At 43.9% G+C, this 13,677-nt stretch overlaps 1 protein-coding gene across 4 annotated transcripts in view; it reads right to left on the bottom strand.

Annotated features, from left to right (window-relative positions):
• ccny (cyclin Y) overlaps nt 1-13,677 on the bottom strand; it is a 62,274-nt gene that overhangs the window by 33,827 nt on the left and 14,770 nt on the right. For 2 of the 4 annotated variants that reach the window (XM_054766285.1, XM_054766283.1), the window contains exons 2-3: nt 13,546-13,620; nt 12,666-12,686 (exon numbers count right to left, since the gene is read on the bottom strand). In XM_054766285.1, coding sequence (XP_054622260.1) covers nt 12,666-12,686; nt 13,546-13,620 — 96 coding nt within the window. The remainder of the gene's footprint in view (nt 1-12,665; nt 12,687-13,545; nt 13,621-13,677) is intronic. The other 2 variants (XM_054766284.1, XM_054766286.1) reach the window with 1 other exon arrangement.

Raw genomic sequence — 13,677 nt, 5'->3', positions numbered from 1 at the left:
GCAAAACATTTTAACATAAGAAAGCAGACCAAGTGGAGATGCGGCCAGGATGGACTCCCGAGAGAAGTCACACCAAATGGACCCGAGTCAGGGTGTTCATTCATGACAAACAAGCCAGGAGAAGAAGTTCCAAGAGGAGCCCTGTTGATCAAAGCTTCACAAAGACTAGGTAAAGGGGGCAAAGACTGATGCGTTTCAAAATAAATAAATAGAATATAGTACATTCTTGTATTTTGGTACTTGCAGTATACTGGTACTGCGTTTGAAATAAATAAATCAATAGAATATAGTACATTCTTGTATTTGGGTACTTGCAGTATACTGGTACTGCGTTTGAAATAAATAAATAAATAAAATATAGTACATTCTTGTATTTGGGTACTTGCAGTATACTGGTACTGCGTTTGAAATAAATAAATAAATAAAATATAGTACATTCTTGTATTTGGGTACTTGCAGTATACTGGTACTGCGTTTGAAATAAATAAATAAATAAAATATAGTACATTCTTGTATTTGGGTACTTGCAGTATACTGGTACTGCGTTTGAAATAAATAAATAAATAAAATATAGTACATTCTTGTATTTGGGTACTTGCAGTATACTGGTACTGTGTTTGGAAATAAATAAATAAAAGTAACACTTTAACACACACACACGCACGCACGCACGCACGCACGCACACACGGTCAGGGGGGTGGGAGAGGCAAAAAAAAAAAATACACAACACCACATTCAAATGTATATTTTATTTACTTAATAAGCATTAAACCTTGATATAAAACTGAATGATCAACATTTACATAGAGAAAAGCACGCAGGGATGTTAATTCTAGGCTTGATAAAATCCGTACAGTCTGCAGGATATTGTAGGCCTCTCGCCCAAAGAGACGATGGTTGTGGGAGGCGGTACTGGTAGGCTGGGCTCTGGTAGGTCTTTGTAGAAGGTGGAGCCCAGCATGTGTGATAGAATCACATGGAATCAGTCTCTAATTCACAAACAGGTCCTCTTCCGACCAAACCATCAACCTCCAGTTCTCTGTCAAAAACGGTGATCGGATTTATTCGCCTCTTATCACTAGTCATCTTCTGTCTTCCAACATTGCCTTCAGCTCGAGTGGTTAACCTCTTCCCCAGCAGGGCATGCCTCCGCTTCACACTGTCTTGAGTGAAAAACAAACTAATTTCTTTCAAGAGATCACCCAGCTTTGGGAAGTCTTCCACCTTGAACGCCAGGTGAATTGGGAAATCCCGCTCTTTCTCCAGAACTGTCCTTGGTCTGGCAGTATTAGCAGCAGAGGTGGCATATCTGACCAGCAGCCAGATGTGTGATCTCGAACAATCGACGAGAAAAGATCCACCCTCTTCACGCAGCAGCGAATCCGTTCTCACTGCTACACTTGGCAACATTCTCGTAAGTCCTACATCCCCTTGGTCGTGCACATGTTGCATGTAAACGATGAAATCTTGAATGGAGCTCTTCAGTTTTTCAAATTCAGTAGAATAGATTCTCAGCTGCGTAACCTCTGGTTCCATATATTCATGACTGTATAGATCCACAAAGGGAACTACTCCCATGCCTCTAAACTCACAAACCACCAGGCGTCCCCCGTCAAGATGCAGACTCTTTTTCCTGAACACCGCCATTTTTTTTCGAACAATCACTCATAGTTTGACTCAAACACCCCTCGTTATATAAGACATCTCACACATTTCCACACCCCCAACACGTTCGCCACGCCCATCAACGCCCTTTAAGATATTACTCACGTTCTAAAGTAAATAACAAAGTCACGCCTCCTTCCTTTACCCCCACCTCCTCAGCCCATGACCTTTATCGGCCGGTTGGGGGGAGTGTTCTAGATGTAGGAGGGAGTGGCCTAGATGGGTCATTTGTACTTTGCTATTGAAGAAACAAGGCTGGTGGATGGACGGCTGACAGGTAATCATGATATTTTTTAAGAAAATATAATTTTTAACAAAATAGCTGTAGTACAAAGACTGGCATCTAAGGTTGTAATGTTTTGACTGTTTTAGCAGTATTATTTCTATTGTTTCAATGAGAATGTGGAAAAAAAGTGTTTTCAGTGTTTTGACTGTTGTTTTGATCAGTGTTTTGACTGTCTTTGCAAATGGCGGATTTAAATGGTTTGAATGGGGACGTGTGAGCTAAGGTTGTAATGTTTTGACTGTTTTAGCAGTATTATTTCTATTGTTTCAATGAGAATGTGGAAAAAAAGTCTTTTCAGTGTTTTGACTGTCTTTGCAATTGGCTGATTGAAATGGTTTGAATGGGGACGTGTGAGCTCAGGATGCAATGTTTTGACTGTTTTAGCAGTATTACTTGTATTGTTTCAATGAGAAAACTCCATGTTTGAGACACAACCTGACACACAGACAGGCCGGCGGGGGCGGTATTGGGGGCCCCAGTCACACATGCTGAGACACACCCAGATAAGGCCGGAGGATGTCTTGGGGGTGGTGGGGGTGGAGGGGGGGTCGTTAGGAAAGGAGGGGTATGGGAATGGGGGCTTCCCCCACATGCAGCCGGAAGAAAACACAGTCACGTGGGAATGATTTTATGATTGTTTGTTTGTTTTATGACTTCCGCATGTCCGCTTCCTGATGCTTTGACCCCTGACACATAGGTGTGAAAACGCTTTGATGTTTTATGGCTTCCAGATGTCCGTTTATGACTTCCGCATGTCCGCTTCCTGATGCTTTGATCCCTAACACATAGGTGTGAAAACGCTTTGATGTTTTATGGCTTCCAGATGTCCGTTTATGACTTCCGCATGTCCGCTTCCTGATGCTTTGATGTTTTATTATTTTATTGTTTTATTGTTTTATTGGTATGCCATAAACTTTTATTGATCCCTGACACATAGGTGTGAAAACACTTTGATGTTTTATTGTTTTATTGGCCCGTCATAAACTTTATTGTTTTATTGCCCTGTCATAAACATGTCACGTAGGTGTGAAAACGCTTTGATCTTCGTCACATAGGTGTGAAAACGCTTTGATGTTGGGGGGTGGGGGTTGGGGCGAGGGGCATGTCATAAACTTTTATGACAGGGGGTCATAAATCAATCAAGACATGTCATAAATACCTTTTTGACACAAAGTGGATTTTATTACTCTCTGCTATCACTTCAATAGGGAAATAAAGATCATTCCACATAACTCCTGAGTAGTTGTGTACTAGTGAGTGAGTACTGGTAATATGTCAGTCAACGTTACATTAGCTATGTAACGTTCATTAGGACACACAGTTCATGTATTACATCCAGTTAGCATTTGCTATCAAACATTAGCCATGTACAAGAATTGAAAACGATGATGCAAAAGACAATGCAGCCTAAGTCAAGGCAACATATTGAAAAGGTTTCACCAATGGGCACATTTTTCATTTCATCATGAAATAGTTTAAGAAGGCAACGTGTAGAAAACACTGATTTCGGTAGTAGAGTTCATGACGCCAAGCAAAGCCAGTAAACAATACACTTTTGTTCTATGTAGCTAGCCGCTACAAGTGAACAGATAACTTTAGTTATAGATATAGACATCTTAGCGCAGAGTTAGTTCATCCATAATCACAATCATAAAGATGAAAGTTGCATCTTCGTGTGTAGCTTGAAACGCTGCGGGGGAGCGAGCGCGAATCAGGAGGGAAGCTTAATGTCAGCTGACTGATGTCATATGACAACTACAAAGCGAGGTTTACGCCATCGGCCCAAACTACCTTGGCGATCTACCGGTAGCTCGCGTTCAACGTATTGGCGGCCCCTGATCTACCGCTTCCCCTACTTTTTTTTTTTCCTTTTTAAAATGCCGGCACAGCAGCTATTATCCAACACCAGAATAAATAAACAAATCTGTCTCTGTAAATAGCATTTTGCATGGGAAATACATTAAATGCCTGCAAAAGACTTTTCTCACCACTTTGACTGAAATGGTCTGTTAATGTTAGTGCTCAATTGATGAACACGTCTTCCTTTCGGCTTTATTCATAATTGTACTCAAGGCCAAGTATCATTTCTAATGCTAATGTTTCTAAATGAACGTGTGTTCATTTCACATTACAGTTGTTTCACAATAGAAACTGTATACACACACGCACGCATATGTATATAATATACTGTCTATACACATCTATCTATCTGTCTATCTACCTTTCTACCTAATCCCACATTTACTTTGAGCTTAATTTAGTAGACTTACAGTATCTGTTGAAGTACCACAAGTGGCTTGAATTTTGTTTTGAGATAAAAGTACAAGCTTAGTATATTGTAGTGCCCTTGCAGTGTGTTTCTTTGTGCAGCTAAATGTCCTCCAATAAACACACAAGGTTGGTCTTTTCTTGTATATTAATCAAGTCATTTGTAAGTTTTTCTGTAAAACTGTAACACAGAGATATTAAACATAGCATCAACATATTCTGGACGTAACACTATGAATTTGTAACCTCTAACATTGTAAATACCATCATTAGAATTGCTATATAATCTTGTACATAAATATGTATATATTCTCCTTCTTCTCCTTATGTAAACTTATTTACTATTGTTGTACATTGTAACAGAGAGTGATGTTGACTGGAGTCAAATTCCTAGTGTGGGAACACACGGCCAATAAAACTGATTTTGATTCTGATCAACATATACATTATATACAGCAACATTCGGCCATAACAAAAGGTAAACATGAGTATATGTACAGATAGCACAGCAGCGACAATCTCCAAGCTACAGTCATAGAAAAAATGATTAGAACACCCTTGTTTCTGAAGTTTCTTGTTCATTTGAATGCCTGATACAACTAAGGTACCTTTGCTTGGACAAATATAACAATGACAACAAAAATAGCTCATAAGAGTTACATTTTTGGCAGTACAATGCTTTAGCTATTCATGTAAGAGCTTAGGTGATTTTGGTTATTTTTAAGAAAACCATGGAAGTTGCTAGATATCAGCTCTTATTATGAGCTATTATGAGAAACAGGCGTTAACGGGTTATTTTTGGCAACCATAATATTAATATATACAGGTACAGTCAAACTTGTCTATAGCGGCCAGTAGAGAGAGTCTGCAAAAGTGGCCGCTATAGACAGGTGGCCTCTATAGACAGGTTGGCGTCCAGTTTGAATGTTGACCAGAAGAGGGGAAAAAAATAATAATAATGTTGACCAGTAGAGGGCACTGCGGACTGCGGATAAAAGTTGTACAGCACTACTAGGCTTGTTATCATCATGGTTCATGGTTTTAATTCATCCTGAACATGCATATGAGTCAAACAGTAGCACATCACATAGTACAATTCACAATTTTGCATGTCCAAAACGGAGTAGGAAGAAGCAAAGCTCATTTAATCCTACCCCTCATCAGTTTCACATCAGTTGCAATACATTTATTCACCTTTTGTTCTTCCAAGTGTACTTTGTAGGTCTACATGACAATGTAGTGCAATCATAGCCAAGGTTTTTACTTACTAAAAGAAAACTAGAGGCTTAATAATAACTGATAGAATATATCCACAACCCACAGAACAAAGCTGTGCTAGTAATGTCTTACACTTGTTTTTAATATTTTACTTTTTATACGGCAGAGTGTCATTACAGCTTTAGTTCATTAGGAAGTGACGGGAAGTGACGGTGGGCGTCCCGAGCAGGAGAGCTAGGCTCAGTGCTAGCTGTGAGTTTCGAGAGAGTTGGGAAGTGTGTTTATGTTGGCGTGGATGTAAAGTCCTGCAGTGTTCTCCGCTGTTAATAAAAGTGCAAAGTGCATCGGCGACGTGAGTCTTTCCTTCCCCACAACAAGCGGCATTACAGTATTGACCAGTGCACACCAGGAATTAAACGGTGTCACTTGTTACAGGCATTGGCTGGACAGCTATGTAGTGGGGCTTGTTTAACCTTTGCCTTGTGGGCAAGCAGGAAGGAGAGACGATGCTGAGAGATGTGTGTGTGTTCTGAGCTGCTGTCTGGTGGCCGCGTTCAATAAATAAAGTTGGCAGAAGCAACAGGAGAAGTTTCCTTCTTTGCTTCGGAGCTGAATAACACTAACAAGTTAACAGACTAGTAGCCAACGGAAAAGAAGACGGCTTTTTTTGTGTCGAATACAGAAGATGAGGACTTTGATGGACTTGTGGATGAGGATTGATAAAAAATAACGTGAGTACATTCTAAAATACTTCAGTTAAGTACAACCGAACTCAGTTTTGCTCCCGCTGCCAAATGCATGCTAGTGTATGTTTTTTTTTTTTTATTGTAGCGTTGCTGGGAGCACGTCCTGTTCCCAGCCTACTTTGCGGTAATGTTTTGGTGCAAATGCTCTTAAAGTTACATGTCTGACCAGGAAATAGCAAGCTCAAAAGAAGACGGCTTTTTATGTGGAACAACTGACAGTTTGTGTGGATCTTGTGAATGATTGTGACTGAGCTAGGACTCAGTAATTAAAGTCTACACACGACGGCTTCATTGATTGAAAAATGAAACTTTTTCGTGCATGAAGCTTCTACTTGAGTTGGTAATTTGGCCGCTATATGCGGTCAGATATTGACCAAGGGAGACAAAATGGGTGGCCGCTGGCCGCGTTGGACAGCTGACTGCTATACACAGGGTCTATATGTAAATTTGCTGCGGGGGATTTTTCAGTGGCTGCTATAGGCAGGTGGCTGTTCTATAAAGGTGGCCGCTAAGACAGGTTTGACTGTATATATGTATATCCACTCTGTTCTTCCCCTCTGATACACTCACTGCCACACGTCTTTTTTGCACCTGGGTAATTTGGAGTGTGAAATCCTGCCTTCTGGCAAAAGCAGCACTGTGTTCTACAGTATTGTCTGCACTGAGAGGCTCAGCTTCACCATCATTTTAATATGAATGCTTAGAGGTGCTATTGACCTGAGTGGTGTGTGATAGCAGAATTGACTAAATTGCCTAGCCACCATGCAAATATTCCGCCTACAGGTCGGTAGCAGTATGACACCCAAGAGACCAATGACCGTCTTGTCACTAATGAGAGAATAAAATTCTTCTCCCAGTGCCTGTTGGTGTAGCGATACACGATCCCACCAATAGATGTGTCAGAAGTAGGCATCTGTTTTATTCTGTTCATTTTGTTATTTTGCACTAAAAAATAAATGATAATTAAATTGGTTGTTACTATGTAATTAGGCCTGTCACTAACACATTTTGCTGGTCGATAATTGTGCTATAAATTATCGACGATAATCGATAACCTCAACATTTTTTTAGACCCTTTTATCATTAAGTTTAGCGTTGAATGATCACTGTGTCATGGCACATTTGAGCCACTAGATGGTACTCAAGTGTAGTGTATCCTTGGGAGGCACAGAAGATGCCTACTATAGCACTTCCGAATCGCAGAGCGTCACCACTTCACATATCCTGGGTAACGCAAGCTCATGCCGGCACTAGACATTCACTTCGCCGATCAAAGGCCCCAGCAAGCGGCAACCGTCGGGACGAACGCCCCACAGCACATCCACACTGGCACTATGGAATTCAGCTTAGAAACTATCGCATTTGTGCTTTCATTCTTATTAGCGTTTGCTTGCTAACTGCTAGCTAGCACTCAGTGTATTCAATCACTACGTATCAAGCCCCCGCCTCCACATACTGTGACAAAGGCGCTGAATAGCTGACAGGAGGCTCACTCTTTCCCTTTATTTCGACTATACAACCAATGCGCTCAAACACAAGCAGAGTGAGCCATCTTGTTGGTGAGTAGTCAGCTGAAGAAGATCAAGGCAAGGAAGGCCCCGGGACCGGACGGCATGAGCCTAGAATCCTCAAGGACTGTGCTGACCAGCTCTGTGGAGTTCTCAGGCAGTTGTTCAATCTCAGCCTGAGCCTGGATAAAGTCCCGGCCCTGTGGAAGACCTCCTGTGTGCTCCCGATACCAAAGACACTGCGTCCCAAGGAGCCTAACCACTTCAGGCCTGTTGCCTTGACCTCTCACCTGATGAAGACCATGGAGAGGATTATCCTGCAGCACCTGTGACCCCTGGTGGGCACTCAGCTGGATCCCCTGCAGTTTGCTTACCGGCCTCGGATCGGAGTGGACGACGCAGTGATCATACCTGCTGCACAGATCACTGCTACAGCCGGAGGACAGCGGGAGCGCTGTGAGGGTCATGTTTTTTGACTTCTCCAGTGCCTTTAACACCATCCAGCCGTCACTACTCAGAGTGAAGATGGAGAGTGTGGGAGTAGGCCAACACCTGACTGCATGGGTTATGGACTACCTCACCAACAGACCACAGTATGTGAGGCTCCATCACTGTGTGTCTGACATGGTACTCTGCAGCACAGGTGCCCCTCAGGGTATGGTGCTCTCCCCTTTCCTCTTCACCCTCTACACCTCGGACTTCACACACAACTCCACACAGTGTCACATCCAGAAGTTCTCCAATGACACAGCCATTGTGGGTTGTGTTTCAGAGGGGAATGATCTGGAATACAGGACAGTCATCAGGGACTTTGTCAGCTGGAGTGAGCTTAACCAGCTGCAACTCAACACCAGCAAGACAAAGGAGATGATCATTAACTTCCAGAGGAAAACATCTCACTTCACACCGGTGAACTTCCAGGGAGCGGACATAGAGTTGGTAGACAGCTACAAATTCCTGGGTGTTCACCTTAACAACAAACTAGACTGGTCCGTCAACACCGACGCCCTCTACAAGAAGGGCCAGAGTCGCCTCCACCTGCTGAGGAGACTGAGGTCCTTTGGTGTGTGCAGGACTCTTTTACGGACCTTTTATGACTCTGTGGTGGCCTCAGCCATCTTCTATGCTGTGGGCTGCTGGAGAGGGGGCAGCACGGACAGGGACAGGAGCAGGGTCAATAGGCTGATCAGGAGAGCGAGCTCTGTCCTGGACGGTCCTCTGGACTCCGTGGAGGAAGTGGGGGAGAGAAGGCTGTTGGCTAAGCTGACATCCATCATGGACAACACCTCTCACCCGCTACATGACACTTATTTCCCTTAGCAGCTCCTTCAGCAGCAGACTGTTACACCCACGGTGTAAGAAGGAGAGGTTCCGCAGGTCCTTCATACCGACCGCTGTCAGGCTCTACAACACCTGCACCACCTGAACCATGTTGTAGTCAATATGTATTCTTTACACCGTATTCTTCACTTGCGTATCTTGCTTGCTGCTGTAACAAGTGAATTTCCCCGCTGTGGGATAAATGAAGTACAAATATAAATACTGTCATCCAGCCTGTGTGCTCCAGCAATACGAGGAAATGTAACAGGCATACGTACATGTGACACGTCAGTTTATCGAGGCGTAAAAATTATTGACCTCGTTTTTTTCTATCGTTCGATTAATTGTTTTATTGATTATCGAAACAGGCCTACATGTAATCGTATGACTCTAAAACATGCATAATTCAGTTGCAAGTCATATAGTGTAAACATAATTTCGCACAAAGAAAATAGGCAAAAAGAAAATTCACCATGACGGTAATGGTGAAGACAATCAGGTGGAATGGCGTAGCCAATAAGCCAATTTCCTTTATTTAATGCATCTTTCAGGGACTTGGCAACCATACGTACCACATGTATTTCACAATCTAGGCCTATAAGGCATCCACTGTATTGTATATTTATATGTTAGAGCCTAAATATCTAAATATAAAGATGGATTTCATTTTGTTATGTTTGCAGGCAGTTATAATGTGGGTGGAATTATTGATATTGTTTATTTTGCTACATTTTTAATTGAACGGCATAGCAGTGAATAGGCCAGGAGGTGTGTCTTTTAGGCTACTCTGTGTGCCTAATGGAGGAGCGAACATAGTGACACAGTGAAAATGTATTTTTCTGAGCTAAAGACCAAAAAATATGTTGTTTAATGCGCGACTACTGCCGTGCTATTTCTTCATCTCAGCAACGGTTCCCATGGTGAAGCTGACATTATTAACTTGATTGCTCAAATATTGCTGTTGCACTTGTTTACTAGTTTTTGTTTTTTTATTAGATATGCTGCTACTTGGTTAACCACCGGGGTGGTGGGTAGGCGGGGTGCTGCATCCTGCGGGTGCCGGGCGCCTACTGCTGCTGGGGGGGCCCGTGTGCGGCTGGTGGCGCTGGCTCTCCTTCGCCTCCTTTGCCTCTGGGGGTGGGGCGGGGTCTGCCCCGGGCCCTCCTGCTCAGCTGCCGCGTGGGGTCGTCCGGTGTGGGGTGTGGGGGCCGGCCTCAACCCCTGGTGGGGGCGCGTGCACTTGAGCCCAGCTGCCCCTGCGGAGCAATCTCCCCCCCTGGGGTGCCCTTTTCTTTTTTTTTCTTTTTTTTTAAATTAATTTTTTACTTATTTTTGGGGCGTTTGCTTGGGCGCCGGGCGGGGGGTCGCTCCTCTCGTGGGCCCTGTCGTGCAGTACTTGCTTCTCTGTCCCTCCCTGGCGCCTCTGGCTTTCCGTGGTGTTTGGCGGTTGTTTGGCGATTTGGAGGTGGCAGTGTGGACGCTACCTCCGGTGGGGCTCCAGTGTTGGGGGGCTCTGGGGGTATCGCCTCTGGGGGGTTTGGGTGGGCCGGACTGGGCATCCTGGCGGGCCGGGTAGGGCCTGTGGTGTGTCCTGCGGCCTGTGGCTCGCCTGAGCCTGGGCTGTGGTGGGTGGCTGGTCATGTGTCCTTGGTCCCCCGCTACTCGGTTTGGGCGGCGTTGGGGTGTGGGCATGTGGGGCCACCGTCCTTCCTGTTCCACTGCACCACCTCACATACATATAGGACTTTGGGGGGTGGCCTTCGGTCGGGCGTGGTTGTGGAGGGGAGTTGCCTTCTTTGCCCCTGCCGTGCCACTGACCTGCTGCCCCCCAATTTTAATCGCACAGTAGACACTTAGGGTTTTGGGAGGGTTGGTCAGGTGAGGGGGCCTCCGAGCGGCGCTTCCGGTGTGGGCGGGCTTCTTTCCGGTTGCGGGGGCGTCTCTGGGCCTGCCGGTGTGTGGTCCCCGGTACTCGTCTGCCTTTGTAGGGTGTGATGTCTTACTGGTCTCAGGGGTTGGCTGTCCTCCGGCCCGCCGGCGCCCTGTCTTTGGCTGGGATTACCTCTCTGCGGCCCCTTGCTGGTCTTCCCGGGGGGGAGGGCTCTCTGGGCTGGCTCTGGGGGCGCTGATCTTTGTGCTGCCTGCCCCTGTGGGCCTGGTGGCGGGGGCTCGGCCTGGCTATTTGGGGCGGGGCTCTCTGAGAGGTGGAGGGCGGCCCCTTTCCTTTCATGCATTCTCAGTGACAATTACACGCCCACACATTCTTGCACCTTTATATACTGTATATGAAGACTTCCCCACATACAGAGATACCTGTACACACGTACATATGCACACTCACAGTACATACGTACTTCCCCACATTACTGGTTGGTTTTATTACAGCGACGGTGATTTCAGCAGTCTGATTATAGTTTTTTTTTACAATGATGTGCATTACAGTTATTGTCATTCTGTTCACTATCATAGATAATCATTTCATTACTACTATTATGTGTGAGTGTTTCAAGGCAGTATTATCATTGTGATCACTATCATAGTTCATCATTTCATGACGACTATTATTTGTGACTGTTTCAATGCAGCATTATCATTGTGATCACTATCATAGTTCATCATTTCATTACTACTATTATGTGTGACTGTTTCAATGCAGCATTGTCATTGTGGTTGTTGATATTATTTTGTCCTTTCCGTCAGGGTCTTTATAGTCGTCACAGTCTGTCCCCTCCTGCTCCGGTCCGATCGCTCCAAATTTGCTTAATAACAAGCATCTAAGTCAAATAAATTCTGTATCACAGGGGAAGTGTATATCACACTTCTCCCTGGCAGAGTAAATCTGTTGAGCACTTGAGGGCATTTAGATCTACAATTCTATCTGCTTTAAAGGCTGGACAGGACAGGGGGGAAAAAAAAGTATGCTTCGTTCCTATTTAGATCGATCCAGTGATTTAAAAAAAAAAAAAAAAAAAAAACTTTTTACGGTGGTCGACGTAAAAAAGCACAACTACTTCACAATCTGCAAACATCACCTTTTTCTTTGGAGCTGCCTTCTCGATCTGTCCCTCACTGACAGTCCGACATGTGATCCAACATATTCATGAGCAATGAGCATTTATGGTTGATGGTGGGAGGAGTAGTGGGATGACACCGGGGTGGAGCTCTAGTGTGCACAAGTTACTGTAGGTGGGATTTATCATGAGAAGACTGCATACCAGTGTGTGCTACATGCATTTATCAATCCGAATTACTTGTGGAGCACAAAGATTCTGAGGTGTACAGTATGAGTAAATGTTTTGTGCTGGAATCCACGCTCACTGTTATACTGTAAATGAGGCCACAGGTCACACATTTTGTTCTTAGTGTCCCTATCTGTAAACTCTGTAAAGAACAATAACATTATTGTTTTTCACGAAATCACACTAATTATTAGCTTGAGTAAAACTGTTAAAACCCTAAATCCCACTTGACAGTTGAACATTTCATAGACCAAACATGCACAGATACAAACACACTCAAATACTCAGACATGCCGTCAACTAACAGCTGCATGATGCATATGAGCACAAAGTACAGCTGAGGAGACAAGAAGCAACCATGAAGCTTAGCACAGGGAGCATGATGCTTCCTTGACCAGATATAGTCGCGCTTACCTCGCTTGTTGTGCACAGCAACTGTGAAAACAAAAGTCCAAGTTGTGGCCATGTTTGTCTTGACATACAGTTTCAAAAGTTTCAAAAGTTCCTGGGCTTGAAGGTCTTATTCATTTGGGGCTCTCAATGATTGAGTTGAATGGTTCTTTTTTCATGAATGAAATGATAATGCAACATACATTTTTAAGGATTTTTAAAAACTAAAAGTATGAACGCAACACTTGTTTTTGCTCCCTCCTTTCATAAGCAGTGCGGTCTATATGTCATCTGCTAAGGGAAGTTTAAAATGGAAACATTTATCTGCTCAATATGAAACTAGCAGTGCATTCACACTTGTAGTCCAATACTATGGTCTGGGCCGTTGTGTGACCATCTCATGCACCGTGATCGCTTCCAAGTCACATAGACTGGTACGACTTGGCTTTCTATGGCAGATTTTTTACCAGCTGACATTTTACCATGCAGCTGAGATGTAACAAAGACTGTGACATCATATCTGGTGTGCTGGTCCATTGGTGAAGTCGGCATTCATACTTGCCTCACCCAGAACTAGAGTCCACTGGCCCATCCCTCAGGCAGTTTAAGTCTCGGGAGATAAAGTAATATATTTAGAAAATTAATTGATTGTTCTTTTGCCCCATACCCAATCAATCAATAAAATTCAGTCAAATACCCATCAAGAGTTCCTTGGCCCATACACCACCCCGCATCAAAGTTTCGTAGAAACTATGTAATTATTTTTTTGTTTGAGCTTTCCCTCTGTCGAATGGAGATGGACACAACCTGTAAGACTGAACACAGCACCCTCTCTATTACAAGTCATGTCAGGAAGCTCCCAAGTAAACAAGACAATCTGTGTGGCCTATGCAGCAGAGCTCACCATCAGTCTGAGATTTGCTAAGGAAGATGGTGCTGGCCCGAGGATGGTCTGAGGGATTGTACTCCATTGGCAGGTCTGAAAATAAAGAGGAAACATTAGTCTGACATTCCTGACAAACTATCAACACACAAT

Source organism: Dunckerocampus dactyliophorus, chromosome 21 (genome assembly GCF_027744805.1).
Source record: "Dunckerocampus dactyliophorus isolate RoL2022-P2 chromosome 21, RoL_Ddac_1.1, whole genome shotgun sequence".
Lineage (NCBI taxonomy): Eukaryota > Metazoa > Chordata > Actinopteri > Syngnathiformes > Syngnathidae > Dunckerocampus > Dunckerocampus dactyliophorus.
This window is presented reverse-complemented; position numbering and strand designations above follow the sequence as displayed.